The following is a 17,099-nucleotide window of genomic DNA, read 5'->3' as shown; positions in this document are numbered from 1 at the left end:
AAGTATTTAGATGATTGAATGTTTGCTGAAGTGAACGTTCAGTGTTTTAAGTTTGATGAACAGAGGTTCAATGGATTTCTTATTCAATGACTGAACATAGACCCTAATCATTGCACTTTTACACCGCACTCCTACCCCAGCAGCCCAAGTTCACAGCACAGCACAGCACATTAACTTGATCTTGCTTGTATAGTCTTTCTTCTCTTGTTATACAGTAATGCCTATATTTCTTACAATGAAAATGTATGCTTAATATCTTTAACAGACACAATAGTCACTGAAAAGACTCCCCCAAATTTTAAATACTCCTAATTTAAGCTGTACTGCTTTTCTACATTATATTTGTAGTTTATATCATGAACTATTTATGCAAATGCTAAGAACACAGATTGTTTTGCTTAGTTATTTGTTTCCTTTTAGTGTCCTTCAAAACATTAATGACATACATTGGGGTATATACTTTACAGTCCACCCACAAGTTTAACAATGTCTACAAAAGTCCAATGTTTCTCGTCCACTTTTTCTTTTAAAGCCATATTCCACAAATGTGACTGATCCTTTATAGTTTCCCACTTATTCACTAATTTCAGTGCTACTAGTCTTCATCCTGTTCACCTCCATATGCAAATACTAGACTCTATTTCAAGTTCAGTGTAATCGTGATTCTTCTAGTCAGTGCCTGTTTTTTTCTGTCTCTAAACATTTTCCTGTGGCACATTGGAAAAAGTTTCACTGGTAAAGTCTCTGTATGAACTTTATTGTCAGAAGAATGAAAAGCAGAGTCCCTTTCTTTTTCTTGACTCGCCTTTTGTTGAATAACCTTTATTTCCACCTTAGCCTGCTCTGCATCCATAAATGACTAATCTTCCAGGAAATTTTTTTTTGAAGACAGATGGATGCAGCAGCTTAAATCTCACACATCTCTCTTGACATTTCCTGATTGTTGGGATAAATTTGCTTCTCTTCTGCGTGGTGAACAGTGAGTAATCATTTTCCAAAAACATTCTGCTGTCTGCAAGTTTTAATATTTTTCCTTTCTGTCACAGTTTTGGCAGGATCATCTCTTTCTCCTGGTATGATTTTATCTTTGCTGATGTAGGTCTTGGATGCTTTCTCATGGACAGGTTTGCAGCAAACACTCAATGTACCCTTTCATTTAACAAATTCTGGTGTGGAATACAGGTCTAGTTGCTTATTTGTATTTTCATAAAATTAATAAAGTCTGTTCTAGTTTCTTTGGAAAGAAAAATATTAGGTTTTCTGTGTGCATGTTGTCTACCATTTTAACAGCTCTTCTTGAAAAGCCTAATACTCAGCCAGATTTTTCTTAATTTCAGCCTCTGATTTTGCAGTTTTATCAGTTCATCAGACTAGCTAGTTAAGGCTTTCTCATTTTTTCCAGATTTTTGTTACTTGAGTTGATGTATTCCTTCAGTGTTTCATTTATTTTAATCACCTCTGAGTAAATTTCATTTATTTTTTCCTGTAAATTACCAGTTGACATCTTTTGTTTCAAAACTGAAGCTTGAACTGCTTTTTGATGAACAGTTACAGGATTCTTCCAAGCCAGTGTTCTCTCTGAACCTTTTATTTTTTTATCACTTGTATACAGGTAGTGTACGTACTAGCCAGTAACTGAATTTTACCCAAAATTATACTTTCACTGTCTGTTATTTCTCAATTGTTGCCTTCACACTGGCAGAGCTGAAATTAAGCTATTGATCAGTATGCAGCCATTGTGGAAGTCCCCATATGTGTTCTTTCTTGGTTTTTACATTCCTCTGCTTTAAACAAATTTTAATGACATTTCCATAATATCTGTAATGCCTTTATAGTCTCCTTGGTTATATTTATTTTCATAGGCTCTGTAAGTTTGGCAAGAATCTTTTCTACGTTCTGTTGCCTAAGTCATGGTGCTAAAAGTTTTTGTGCCCTGGCGTTAACAAAAAAAAAAAGTTGCTAAAAACATTAATTCCTAACTCATGCATATTATCCAAATACTCCCTTATTTCCCCTTTAGCACGCTACAGTTGCTTCTCTTCTTGTCCTGTGAGATTCCCCTTATTCTGTAATATTTCAATACCACTAAATAATTCCTACAACTTCTTAATCATAGTTATTTCTCTCTTATTTCTACCTGATTTTTAAAATCTGTTTTCCTTTCATCCAACTCACTAATTATCCCTTCTGAAGAAATTCAATCCTTCTTAATACTGCTTGAATAATTTTTACTACTCATTTATTAAATTCCTCTTTTTAACAGGTGGGTGGGAAAGTGCCAGTATCTCATTTTTACTTTATTACTTTGCATTTTTTATCTTGATTTTATTGGTACATGATATGAAATAGTTATTGGATGTGTGTTAAAGCTTTCCACTAAATACATGTTCCTGTGAAATGTAATTTATATTCAGTATAGCCCAGTTATTGTACCTTAGGGACTAATGTATAAATTCAGTTTGAGGTCTTACTAATGAATTAATAATTATTTTGATACATTTCTTCAGAAATTTGGCTGCTTTTGCCAGTTTTCCCTTCTAGGTCCATTGATATATCCTCATTGTTGCAAATCAAATTCCAGTTCCAACTTATAAGCAATATTCCCTGATAAAAGCTGATTATTTCTCCCAAACTTTTATTGCGCTCCATAACAGCAGGTTTGGTGAAATATAAATGGATGAAAGAGTAAGTCTCCTCCTTTGCCAGTAGTTCCTTACTACCACAAATCTACCATGATTGTTTTTCTCCCCACTTCTTTTGCTGTCGGAGCCCGTCTAGCAATCAGTACTATTACATCACTTTTCCTTTGTCCCTAATATTCTGCTGACTGTCCATCCTGAAATCCTTTTTTTTTCAAATGCACATTTTCATTTCTTTCCAATTATGGCTCCTGCAACATTGCTATTTGCACACTTTATTTCTTAATATAATTCAGTACTCTTTCCTTTTTTGTCTATACCTGTAAAACCCACTTACATTTCAAGATAATATGTTTAGAGCAGCCTTTACAGTAAAAAGCTATTGTTCCCACCTATTATACATGACATTGTTTTGAATATGTTTTTCCAACTTTTGTCTTACATGCACACAGTAATGTTTGGCAGAATTATCTTTTATACAGCTGTTTCTTCACATCTCCATTTGAACCTATGTTGCTTTTTCAAGACTTTAAGCTTTAATGAATACCCTCAAACAAAAAAAAATGAATTTTCAGAACACCTTACCCCCTACTAACTTAGAATAAACACACAAAACTATGCACATTTTCAACAAATAAAATCTAACCCGCCAGATAGAAACATTTGTTTTAAATCAACAGCATTAATCACAGGATTAACCTAATCTAAAATTAAGGTTATTTTTGCTAAAGTGCATGTTACAGCTAGTGTTCCCACTTACACTGATTATTGACTGTTCTTTTATTTTCTTTATCCCCTCCCAGATGTGAAAAACAGCATTTATTTGAAAAGATTAACTTTTAGCCTACGAAAAAGTACACTGGCTTTCTTTAAATAAAATGAAATCATGCATGATTCTATTAAATGCATTACAACTTTAAGTCTGCCTGAGAAGCTACTCTCTGTTATTTACCTCCCATAATTTCAGACTTTACTTTTCACTGAACTGCTTGCCATTGTACCTTTAAATATTGTATTTCTCTCAGCAGAGAATGCTCCAAGCTCTCTAGATTAATTCTTTTCACCTGCAGGCAGATCATCTCCATGTAAAAGTATTCAGCAATGAAATAAAAACAACTAATGGCTTTGCAGATGCAGGAATTATTTTTTATAATGAACATAATTTACAGAATTCCTCGGGCAAGCCTTCAGTTGCAAATTTGTATCTCACTCAGAGCATTTGTCAGGGGAAAAAACAAGCTGTTATCTTTGCAGATGGAGGACACTTAGCATTGTCTGTTGCTTTCATCATTTTGTCTTATTTTTCAAACCTATTTGCTTACAAAAAACATGTTTATAGTTTATGCCAATCACAATAATCTAGACATTTACCCCTGTAAAAACAAGAGAAGCTATTATCGTAAATCTGCATGTGATATAATCAGTACACTTTTTTAACCCCCACCTGTGCAGCACAAGATCAGATCACTATATTAACTTAAACGTGCTTCTTTCCAGTCTTTCATCTCTTGTCATATTGCAAAACTTGTATTTCTTACAACTAAAGAAGTACTTGTTCACCATGTCTTTCAACAGTCTTTGAAACCCCCCCATCCCTCACATTTTAAATACCCCTGACTGCACAATATACAAAACTGCTTTACAATATTAGATGTAGTTTATATCATGAAATGTTTTATACATAAACTAATAAGAACAAATGTTTTAATTAACTGTTACTTTTTCCCTTTAGTGTGATTCTAAAGATTAATGAAATATTGTGGGGTATATTCTTTACAGTCCACCCACAAGTTTAACAATCAGCAAAAGTCCATCCTTTTCTCAGGTACTTGTTATTGCAAAGCCACATTTCACAAACTTGATTGATGCTTTATATAGTCTCCCATTTATTCACTAATTTCAGTGTTGCTGGTCTTCCTGATCATTTCCATCTCCCAGCACTAGACTCTTCTTCAAGTCCAAAGTACTCCTGTTTGTTTTCCCTAGTCAAGTCCTGTGCTTTTTTCTGTCTGTCAAACATTTCCTTTGGAACACTGGAAAAGGTTTCAATGGCAATGCCTGTCTATGAGCCTTATTGTCAGAAGAATGAGGAGAAGAAGAGCCCCCTTTTGTTTGCTGTCTACTTTTTTGCTGGTAAACTTTTTGATTTCCTCTTTAGCCTGTTACACATCAAAAAATGAAGCTCTGTCTGTCAAACCTGTACTAAAGAATCATGGTTTAAGGCACTAAGTTTACTATTTGTCTAGCTTCATGATTATAGTTTGTTATGCATGAAAGTATTCCTTCCTGTTGTATTTGATTGGTTGCTAGAGCTTAGAACTGTATCTTGACTTGTGTTCATTGAAAGTTATTTGATTGGTTAGCTTACTGTGAATGAAAGCAACACTTCCTGATTTAAGATGATTGGCCAATATGGCTCAATTTGAACTGCGATTTGTAGACATAGGTAATGATTTTGATTGGCTATGTGCGGCAGATCTGTAGTTTAATTTGTGCATTATTTGAGTGTTTTGAATGGATGAGAATGATTTTCTTCATTTCATTATTTGTAGCTGATTGGTTGTTTCAGATTTTTAAAGTATGTGTGTTGCATTTTTGTATTTTTGCTGGTCTGAAGAGGCGGTGTCTTGTACTGTAAAAGCACTCGCCATACACATTTTATTATTTTTATTAAAGTTGTTATTTTATTATTTCAGCCGTGGTGTGTCGAGTACATTTTGGAACTCTTATAACTAAATTAAGCTGGGGGTCAGGAAGCTTCTAGCTACCAGTAAGCCATGGCGTTTAGATGTTTTGAGGTATATTTTAGAGATCTGATCCAATGATTGTTTAAACAAAAATCATATGTATGAAAAAGAAATTCCGTCCTACTTTTTATTTGAAAGAAGAAATAAGTTATATCAAAGTTTTAGTACTCAAAGGTGAAAAAATACCAGTTCACAATAAACTAAGAAAACAAATACTTGTGAGGATAAATATGTCATGATATATCTGGGAATAGAACCCGTCTAACAACCACCACCTCGGAGTAGGTAATCACTTTCCATGCATCACCCTCTGGTGTTAAACTGGGATTAAAATTAAGGCATTAAACCCACAGTCATATTTATGTACAGCCTATCTCCTCATCTCTTACCCCCAACAGCCAGACACCTTATGACAAAACTGAAGAAACTAATAGAACATATTTGCTGTCAGACATATATAAACAGCATTCTTATTTACTCTACCCCAAAATACAACCACCTGTATATGTGAGGAGAATGAAACACAGGATTGCAATAATATTTACAACATGTTACTTCTAGAGACAGTACAGTGCTCCTATTACAAGCTATAGTGTCCCTCTGTGCACCCTTCTAAAGTTTGTGAAAAAAGTTAAAGAAATGTCCACACTGGCCCCAACCCAACACAGGATATAGTGACCTCCAAGGTATTGGAGGAATGTTAAAGAAGTAATGGTATTGCCCGCTGACCCTCACCATACAAGTGAAGATAACTTCTGTGTACTCCTATGAGCAGGGCTGGTTTTAGACTAGGTGGGATTCATGGCAGAGGTGATTGATAAGCCCATGTCAAATCCCACTTATACAGCCTTAGTGTGTGGGAGCCAGCAGCCCCCAGATGTTCTGAAGTTCAATATATTCTGTGATGCTTTTAGCCATTTTTTTAGAGATGACTTGGACTTTGGAAGTTGTTTCCAGCAAGGACACATACGTTATCTTGTAACCTGGGACCAGAATGCATTTTATCCAGTAATCTGTTAAGATACTTTTCTGATATTTTTGAATAGTTTGCATTCCTAACTGTACTCCCCAAAACAAATGGCAAGGTTTCTGAAATGGAAGGCAGAATTCAGCTTGATTGATCCTACCTTTGTACACCTCAGAGGATAATGGAAGTACGGTCAATCCTTTAGAAGACATCTCCTTGTATATAGTATAGATAGTGGGCTGCAAAGTCTTCTGCCCTGTAGCTGTTTCACTTCTAGAAATCTTCTGCTTGTTTAATGAGGTCTAGTAGTAGAAAGATGATCCCACAGAAAAAGAGTGTTAACCTCTCCCCCTTTTTAAAGGACAGTTCTTTCCTTTTCTTGCTCGTTGGACAAATATGAGCCAGAAGAAATTTTTCAGAGAAGCTGTTGGTTGATCTGGTCACATGTGATTTTTTACTTGTGGCTTTTAAAGCATGTTTGTATCTTTCATTTTCTAAAGAAGTTCTACGTTAAGAGATGAAGATTATGCAACAACCCCCCCCATTAGTAAAATATGTTGTAAATCAGAGTTATACTAATGGAAAAAGGTCTGGTCGCCCGGACTTTTTCCATTAGTATAACTTTTTTTTTAAGCAACGGAGAACGCAAGATCTCCGTTGCTTTTTACACACTGTCTCTCTCTGTTAGCGTGACAGCTTTAAAAAAAGTAACGGAGATCTTCCTATCTCCGTTGCTTTTTTTAAAGGTGTCTCGCTATGTTAAATGGGTTTAACATAGCGAGACAGCTTTAAAAAAAGCAAAGGAGATTCTCCGTTGCTTTTTTTAAAGCTGTCTCGCTATGTTAAACTCCTTTAACATAGTGAGACACTTTGTAAAAAGCAACGGAGATCTTGCTCGCTTTTTTCAAAACTGTCTCGCTATGTTAAATGGGTTTAACATAGCGAGACAGCTTTAAAAAAAGCAACGGAAAAGCTGTCTCACTATGTTAAACTAATTTAGCATAGCGAGACAGTTTGTAAAAAGCAATGGAGATCTTGCTTTCTCCGTTGCTTTTGCCCACAGCTCTGATGCACTGCATAAGCATATGCATGCACAGTACATCAGAACTGCTGCAGAATACCAGACAGCTGTGAAAGGGAAGCAAGGAGGCATTATACAATGTCATTATTTAAGAAAAGTAATTATTTTTTTTCTTAAATAATGTCATTGTATAATAGCAGTAACCCACTTCTGGGTGTGGGTAATGCTGGATTTACCCATGGTTGTCTTTGTTTGGCCACTCGGGTTTTGCCTTCGTGACCAAACCACACCAACCGTGGGTAAATCCAGCATTACCTACACCCAGGCGTGGGTTATTGCTATATTCTAAAACGTGCTTGGTCTTTGATTCCTTTTAGCAGTGTGTGTTATTTTCTCATTCAGGATTTTTAACACTTTGAAGTTCTCTGTCAGGATCAGCATATGCAGTCTCCATAAAAGTTATGCAGAGATGGTTGTAGAGGTACAAAAGTATTCTGTTCAGGCAAGACGTCAGTTATCATATAAAATGTTCTATGTCTCTCTGTTATTCCCAGTTTCAGAGTGCTTTGCATAGGCCCAGTGTAAGAGCTAAAAATTAAATAATCTATTGGGCAAAACTTTCTCTCCCATGTTTATTTCATGTATGATCTCTTCAGAAACATCATTTTATAATAGATACGTTCTGTGTGGGGTGTGGAAAACCTTTACTTTACTCTATGCATCATATGGAAAGAAAAGATTCAGGCTTTAATTAATTAATTTCTTTAAGTTCTGACAATTGTATTCAAAAGTAATGCATTACGTTATTAGAAACAGGATAATTAGAAGTTTTCTGTAGTAAGCTATCATTAATGTTTCCATGTGCTTGTTCAGTTAACTGATTTAAAATACAAGCTGCATTCAGAGTTGATGAAACTGTTAATGTGATTCTGACCATACAGTTGTTCATGTTCATTAGGTTCTGACAATCAGATTCAAAGGTATAATCTTAAACCACCTATAAACAGGGCAATTTGCAGTTTTCTCCAGTAAACTGCTGTTATGAGCACTTGATTACTCAATTAACTGATTTGGAATGCCAGCGGCATCCAGCAGTTTTAAAACTGCCATGCGACTGACTCTAAGACGATCTTAAAATTCAGGTGGAGTTCTTCACTCTTAATTCCTTTTCAATTAGAAGTATCATTTTCTCATTTTAGAGACAGTAGACATGTTCAACTCACACAAGCAATGCACAGTTGGGGCAAACAAATGAGTATGTAAGGTGGGTCTTATGTTAGTTTCTGTTTAAAACTATGTGAAAGAGAAATTATTCTGAATTCAAAATGTACAGAAATGTTTTCTGGGTAGAAGAAATATACTTTAGATACTTGCAAGCAGAGCATAAACATTAACAAATACTTTAATAAAGTTGTGATACTTATAATTGCTGTACTTGATTTGCACATTTCCTTCTTCTTGCAGGCAAAGGTTGAAAAAAGCTGCAGTCTCCTTTTTTTCCATTGTTCAACAGCCCTGATACATACATTAAGCATTTGATTTAATTTTTTACCACATTAATTATCATTCCACAACTATGATAGCTGTATGAAAGGAAACAACAACTATCTTCTACCTTAGTAAATTAGACTAAATGTTTTCTTAACAAATTAGTTTCTGCAACAAAGTGCAAAATGTAAATTTCTGAGACCTGCAGACTTTTTTTTTTTTTTACAAAAGCATAAAGAGTAGCAAAGTTGATGCCTTTATAAAGTATAAGTAAAATTATTCACTTAGTTTGTTGCTGGAAGAAAAAAACTTCAGATATTGGATAAATCAAAATTTCCTGTCAGATCTTAAGTGAATACGAAAGTAGTCTTAACTGCTTGCCAGTTTGATTGGTGACTAAAAGTAGAGTGCGTGTGCGATGCTTCTGGAGGCTGGGTTAAGCTATTGTGACTGACAACTGCAGCCATCTTGCTCTCTTTAGTTACTGTTGTGGGGAACAGACAGTGGGAGTGTTGCTCCTTCAAGGTTGGAGTTTAACCAAACCAGTCTGGTGGGTGTTCAGGTATGTTTTATGCAGGTGACTCATTTGATGTAGGTGTAAACAGTTTCTAGCCTATTTTTCTGCCTGATGTACTGCATGGAGTGCAGGAGTGGAATTTCTGAATAGTGGTAAATGCTGGTAGCTCATAAAATAATTTTATATTAAGAGGGGAAGTTTGTCTTTATTAAGAGGGTTATAGTGGAAGTGCTGCTTGAACTCATGCTGTGTCCTAAACAAGTCTGAGGCCTCATCTTAACAAAGACTGTTCGAATCAAATAATTACAGTTATATAATAAAGGCTCATTAATATTCAGAAATGAGTAAGCTGATTGGACAGCCCAACCAGCATGTCTGTTGTAAAATGAGTGTATACCAATAGAAAAAATTCTGGTCTCTGAAGTACCATTGAGCAGTCAAGCTTTCTGTTGATATTCACCAAACGTTCTATTGATATATACAGAGGAACAGAGCAAACTATAAGAAAAATCAGGTGCATTTTCCAAAACGAAGCAAACAGAAACCTACCTGATCTTTCTTATATTTTTGTGCTGTCCCTCGTAAAAAAAAAAAAAAAAAAAAAAAAAAGGCAATGGAGATTCTGTTTTCTCTGTCACTTCTTCTACATTGCACTGATGTACTGTGCAAGTATGGGAACTAAGTGTCATATGTATGTATGGTACATCTGTCTAGGGAAGAGAACATGGAAGAAGACTGAAGTGCCCTTGCACAATACATTTCTTTCTCAAGTAATGTAGTGGTATAATAGTAGTACTCTATTCCTGTTTGTTGGCATGTCAGGATTTACCCACGGTTAGCTTGGTTTGATCATTCGGGCTTCACTCTTGTGATCAAACCACAACAGCCATGGGTAAATCCTGATATACCATTGCACAGTCATGGATTATTACTTGAGAGGTTATGGAATGCAGAAGGATCCTTTGATGAGCTAAAACATGCTATAACAAGAAGGTTGAAGTAATTTTAATAGTTTGCTAGGTTCTTGATCTAGTTGAACTTTGGTAGGAGCAGAACTCTGGTATTTTGTTGTATACAAACCAGGATTCCTAGGTGCATTGCATAGTCTAGTATGAATTATTTTTAAAGTCTTCTCACTTATTGCTGGTGGTTAACAAAGCTATGATCCCTCTTATGATTTTTGTAATCCACACTTCAATTACATTACATTAGATTTTGTGGCGTAGGTAGAACATCTTGGGTGAATATTGGGCAACAAAGTTGATACCATGTAGTTTCAGTCTTTATGTTAAGGATAATGATATCACAAACAATTGAGGTAATTGAAGATGTAAAGATTTTTTGCTTTCAACGCCTGCATTGAGGGAATGGTACCAAATGTAATAGTAAATGCCATCAGTCTCATGGCTTTGCTGGACAAAGGGAGTCACTTGCAAGAAAAGACGTTATCTCACCTTCTGATTTCCTAGTAGCTCAGTCACATGAAGTAGAAGGTATTTATACAAGACTCTGCTTATTCAAAGGCTGGATATTTATACTACTAGAAGTGCCAGTGATAATATTGGCTCAGTGTTGGACAGAAAAGCACACTAATTTACTTACCTATGTTTAGGTCCTACTTTAAAGCAGTAGGACATAATGACTACTGCAAACTCTCCCCCAAACTGACCTTTCAGTATGTTCAGCCTTTTATTTTCATTTGGAAAGCATTTCCTCATGGCATATGATAGATAGCTGATGTCACATTGCAACTACATTACTTGTTCTGTTTTGTATGGCTGCACACTTGGGACTAGTATTGTGTTGTCTGCGTTGTGTTGCTGTTTTTTTTTTTTTGTTCACATAAAAATAATATTTATTTAATTGCTTATTTGCTTTATTTGTTTATTCGCATAGAAATATTATTTATATAACTGCCTACTCATTTTTTGCATCTACACTTGCTGTGTGGTGTTGATTTAATCTTCTTTATTACTTTTAAATGTATAATAATTTATTTAATATGTAATTTCTCGAGTGCAAAAAAGTATTTTGCCTGCAGCCCCGAATGTGACTAAAAAGGTCCATTTTGAGACACTGTATTAACCAGGTTAACAAACAGTAAATAATAAAAAAAGTTTTAACACCCAGAGCTCAGTCTTTCCACAAGCAGTCATTCTGTATGTCAAGAAGGTTACTTTTTTGCAGAAGTTTTTAAAAAAAAGGTTTAAAAAAATAGTGTGTTGATCTGAAATTCTGCAGAGAAATAAGCACTGGTGAACAACTCTTTTGTCTGTAAAGCTACTTTTTCCAGTTGAAATGCATTTGCATTTTAAGTAGCAATATTTCTGTTAAATGCACCCATATTAAATCACTTGAGAGATGCAGTAAAAGAGACTTCCAGAGTTTACTCATCTTGTTTTAGTGTATTTAATGCTGTGTCGCCTCCACACATTGTGGTTTATTACTGCTTCTGATGTGGAAAAGATTATTAATCTAGGATAAGTACCTTGACAGTTCCATTTCATTGTTGTCTTCACATACGGTGAAATATAGTAGGCGGCATTTATCAGGAACAGATCAGTCAGTATGACAAATGGTGCTAATTAAGTAGGCGGTACTTTGCATTTCATTATTAGAAACAAATGCATTTCTTCTTAAGAACAAATAAGTCAGTATGACAAATGGCACTAATTAAACATATTTCAAGATTTTCAGTTACTAGGTTTGATTCGGAGAGAGAAGAGCCCCTTTTCTCCCCTTTTTTGTGCATAATATTTCCCCATCTAGTTTATTTATCCCTCCCCATCAGGAAAATGGCTAAAATTTCTTCCAGGATTATCTTGATGTTTGTCTGTCATTCATAATCACCCATGGCAATGTCATGCTCTGTTTTTTTCTATCTTCCTCTGCACTATATGTATTTTTAATTCATGCTCCTGAATTTCAAAGTGTGTTCTGCTTAGATTCATCATGGACCAGTGGCACGCTGCAGTGTATCACCATTCAGTAGCAGCTATTGCAGTGCTGGAAAAGAGGTGAACTCTGTGTTGTACATGGATTGCCTAGCTGGCAACCTCTGACATTTTTTTCAACAGAACACGATGGTATTAGGCTGCCATGGGAGCACTAGCATATCATAATTCAGTTTAACAGCAGTTAACAATATGAAATGATGTCAGGGTTATTGACTAAAGGTTTTGAAGGGAGTTGGGGAGCAGTAAAACCCATGAGTGACATTTCTTACTTGGATGTTTTTAGAAATAATTTAAGTGATCCTGTATTAACTGAAAGCACTTGCAGTACTATTAGATGTGCCAGAGAACAAATAATTGGAGGGGGGGGGGGGGTAAAAAGAACAGGGAGAAACTTATCCTGTTTTTTTTTTTATGATTGCAGTTGTTGACACAAATGATAGATTCCTGAGGAAAATAACAATTGGTCAGTCACCAACTGAGAAGGGATTCACAAGAACGGTAATTTTTTTTATATCTCACTTAACGGCTGAAAGCATTGATGTAATAATACATTTATGTGATTACTATTTAATGTATTATGGATTTTAGAAAGAACTTTTTTTCAGCATGCTTTTGGGTACATCAGAAGTATTTAATGCTGTATGTAGTTACTGCATATTTGACTCTAGAAAAACAAAGACAAATGCAGAAATGTACCAATAAAACTAATGCTGTTTTAGAGAGAATGTGCATTTCTAACATCACATTATACTGATAGTTGTGCCCACGACTCTCTTTGATTAATAGACCTGTTTCACATCAGAAGCTATTACCTTCCTATTAGATGAATGCCTGTTTTGCAGACACTGTTGCCAGACCCCCATCTAAAGATCTGGCACCACCTGTGCTGAGGTCAATATTCCCTAACTTGATGCACTCATTAGCTATTACTGGAACAGACAGGGTTGTAGGTCATTGAAGTTACAGCTTCTTTCTAAATAGGGCTTACTTTTGTAGGCACTGTGTTGTATTTCTTGTCTAATTTTTTCATGATAACAGTACCAAAATCCAGTAGCACCACCAAAGAACGCTCCAGTACACAAATTAGAAGAAAACAAAAAAGGAGCGTAACACTGTAGACATAAAATTGGAACTTTAATACAACAAAAACAAGAACAGGATAAACGCTTTTGGCGTGTGCCTTCCTCAGATCTTGAAAACAGTTCCTACGCACAACTATTTAAGAACCAGCTAACCAATCTAGTTAAAAGGCAATTAAGCAATTAAAAAATGAGACAATGAATCATAGCAACACCTTCTCCCCATTTGCATAGTGCACTTGTAACAAAAACATGTTTTAAAATGACTTGGATCCAAGCTTAGAACAAAACTACATTTTGTTAAAGACAATCAGCATAGAACTTTAAAACTTATAGTAAATAAATAAAACACTGCTGCCATAACCATTACACAGCTTGTAAATCTGTTAAAAACTCAGAGCTCATAATGTTAATATAGCAGGTTCACAACCATAATATTAGAGAAGCAACAGTCACAGCCTGATATACAACAAACAAATAACTATTGTCATCGCATAGAAGTCTGGTGAACACTCAGAATTCATATTATGAACAAAATAGACACAAAACTCACCATTAATAGCAGAATACACTATAACTACAAACTTAAAAGATGTCATGTTCACATCTCTAAAAAAAACGAAAACATGCATAAACACCTATTCTATAGAAAGTATATAGAAGGAATATTACAGAGCTGACATCTGTAACAAAGATGGATAGAAAGTAAAAAATAATAAATATATAATGAGCTACCTTAATGACAAAAAGTCAATCTTCGTTCCTTCAGGAACAGTTTAAGTGGAACAACACCATTAAGCCCTGGGAAACAATCAGCCCTTAAGTCCATTATCCATTTAGATTCTTCCATTTCCATTTGATTTGTTACATCCCCCTCTCTTATAGTTGGACGAACCATTGCAAGGACCATAAATCTAAATGTATGGGTGGCATTATCTCGAATATGAGCATACAACGCATTCATAACAACCTTAATGCATATATCAGATTGGTGCTTAAAAATTCTTTCTTTTAACATCCTATTTGTTTTGACCACATAGAAACATGGGCAAAAAGTACAGGTAGCAACATATACCACGTTCTTACTATTACAGTTGGCATTTCCAAAAAACTGGTATGTCCTTCCTGTAACTGAATGTGTAAAAACATTTATTAATCAGTAAGTAGCTTCATGTAACTGAAGCTAGTGTGGATGTTGATCGCCTGCCATTTAGCTAACAATTCCGGGTAGGTATTTCCATAGCTAGGCATACATTTAACTCTTAGTCCACGGGGAATCAGCTGGTGATGAAGGCATGCCTCCATGTGGAAGTGTTGTCATTGCAAACGCTTTAAGCGATAGGCTGCATTCTCCACTGTTTTGAATATTTCTTCAAAACCTAAGTCATTTGCTGAATCAACGGGTATCAATAACTTTGTGCTGTCCAAATTAAGCTTCAGAAGAGGGTTACCATTGCTCGTATCAGAAACCTATGTGGAGGAATCATATGGTGAATTTTTCCAGTATGCACCCAAGACATATTTTCCGCAATGTGATTGACAACCAAGTCACTCGAGTGTCCAGCCTTTGTACTCAGGATGATGCTTTTCTCATGGAATGCAATAAACTGTTACAAGGTTTCAAGGATTGTGGTTATAGGCCAGCCAGAGAAGGAATAACAATAGATCGTGCAAGAGATCTGAGAATGAAAAAAGGTAGACCCTACTACTCAAAACAGTATATCAATGGAATGACAAGGGAAGTGATGAAAGACGGAAGAATATGTCCTAATGTAGGGCAGGGGATCATGAGCGTCAGCCTTACTTACAGTAGTGATAATTCTACAATATGTGAAATAATCAAAAATACTGGCTTATGTTAACATCAGACAAGAGTTTGAAATAAATAGTAGGGACCACACCTCATTTTAGTTTTAAGAACAAGAAAAATCTAAAGAGGTTGCTTTGCAATAAAAGCTGCAAAGCCAAAAGGAATGAACATACATGTTCTGGCACATGGAAGTGTGGCAGTTGTAAAGCCTGTGCTGTTATCAATTCCAGTAATGTTTTTACACATTCAGTTACAGGAAGGACATACCAGTTTTTTTGGAAATGCCAACTGTAATAGTAAGAACGTGGTATATGTTGCTACCTGTACTTTTTGCCCATGTTTCTATGTGGGCAAAACAAATAGGATGTTAAAAGAAAGAATTTTTAAGCACCAATCTGATATATGCATTAAGGTTGTTACGAATGCGTTGTATGCTCATATTTGAGATAATGCCACCCATACATTTAGATTTATGGTCCTTGCAATGGTCCGTCCAACTATAAGAGAAGGGGATGTAACAAATCAAATGGAAATGGAAGAATCTAAATGGATAATGGACTTAAGGGCTGATTGTTTCCCAGGGCTTAATGGTGTTGTTCCACTTAAACCGTTCCTGAAGGAACGAAGATTGACTTTTTGTCATTAAGGTAGCTCATTATATATTTATTATTTTTTACTTTCTATCCATCTTTGTTACAGATGTCAGCTCTGTAATATTCCTTCTATATACTTTCTATAGAATAGGTGTTTATGCATGCTTTCATTTCTTTTAGATATGTGAACATGACATCTTTTAAGTTTGGAGTTATAGTGTATTCTGCTATTAATGGTGAGTTTTGTGTCTATTTTGTTCATAATATGAATTCTGAGTGTTCACCAGACTTCTATGTGATGACAATAGTTATTTGTTTGTTGTATATCAGGCTGTGACTGTTGCTTCTCTAATGTTATGGTTGTGAACCTTCTATGTTAACATTATGAGCTCAGAGTTTTTAACAGATTTACAAGCTGTGTAATGGTTATGACAGCAGTGTTTTATTTATTTACTATAAGTTTTAATATTCTATGCTGATTGTCTTTAACAAAATGTAGTTTTGTTCTAAGCTTGGATCTAAGTCATTTTAAAACATGTTTTTGTTATAAGTGCACTATGCAAATGGGGAGTAGGTTTTGCTATGTTTCATTGCCTCATTTTTAATTGCTTAATTGCCTTTTAATTAGATTGGCTAGCTTGTTCTTAAATAGTTGTGTGTAGGAATTGGTTTCAGGATCTGAGGAAGGCACACACCGAAAGTGCTTATCCTGTTCTTGTTTTTGTTGTATTAAAGTTCCAGTTGTATGTCTACGGTGTTACGCTCCTTTTTTGTTTTCTTCATTTTTTCATGATCAGACATGCAGTAGCACACCTAACATTACCTGATTCAGGTGGCTGATACGTGGATATCAGCAGACTCTGTCTAGTCCCTGTTGTAGTAGTGTACCCTTTATATTTTGAGAGAGCTGTTATGTGATTTTTAATCATTCAATTTCATTCCTTCTGTAACTGCCTCCTAGTAACATGTACATGTTCTTGAATCTGATTAGCAGCATCAGTTCTGAAAATCGTGCTGTTACTCAGAGCCATTTAATTATTACCTACCCATTTTCCCACTTGACTTACTGGAAAGAGAGGTAAAGTATCTGTTTTGCAGCAAAAAAATGTAACTAAACATCTTACTGATATTGAGAAACAGGTAATCTTTTTTGCATTTGTGTTTCTCTGTTCTTCGGTGTGAATAGATACCTTATCCTATATTTTTCTGGGTCCTGTTTTAGTTTTCAACTTTATTCCCATTTTGGCTGTTAGGACAAATGTGTTTGTGGCTTTATTTTAT

The 17,099-nt window shown here is 35.2% G+C and overlaps 1 protein-coding gene across 1 annotated transcript in view; it reads left to right on the top strand.

The window, feature by feature from the left end:
• MTHFD1 (methylenetetrahydrofolate dehydrogenase, cyclohydrolase and formyltetrahydrofolate synthetase 1) overlaps positions 1 to 17,099 on the top strand; it is a gene marked incomplete in the record, with an annotated part of 1,466,165 nt that overhangs the window by 708,931 nt on the left and 740,135 nt on the right. Inside the window, 1 exon segment of the mRNA XM_044074387.1 lies at positions 12,758 to 12,834. Within this exon segment, the coding sequence (XP_043930322.1) occupies positions 12,758 to 12,834 (77 nt within the window).

The sequence above is a fragment of the Protopterus annectens genome, chromosome 6.part0 (assembly GCF_019279795.1).
Source record: "Protopterus annectens isolate FY-2018-M chromosome 6.part0, PAN1.0, whole genome shotgun sequence".
NCBI classification, from domain to species: Eukaryota; Metazoa; Chordata; order Ceratodontiformes; family Protopteridae; genus Protopterus; species Protopterus annectens.
The sequence above is the reverse complement of the archived record's forward strand: the minus strand, read 5'-3'. Positions and strand labels throughout refer to the sequence as shown.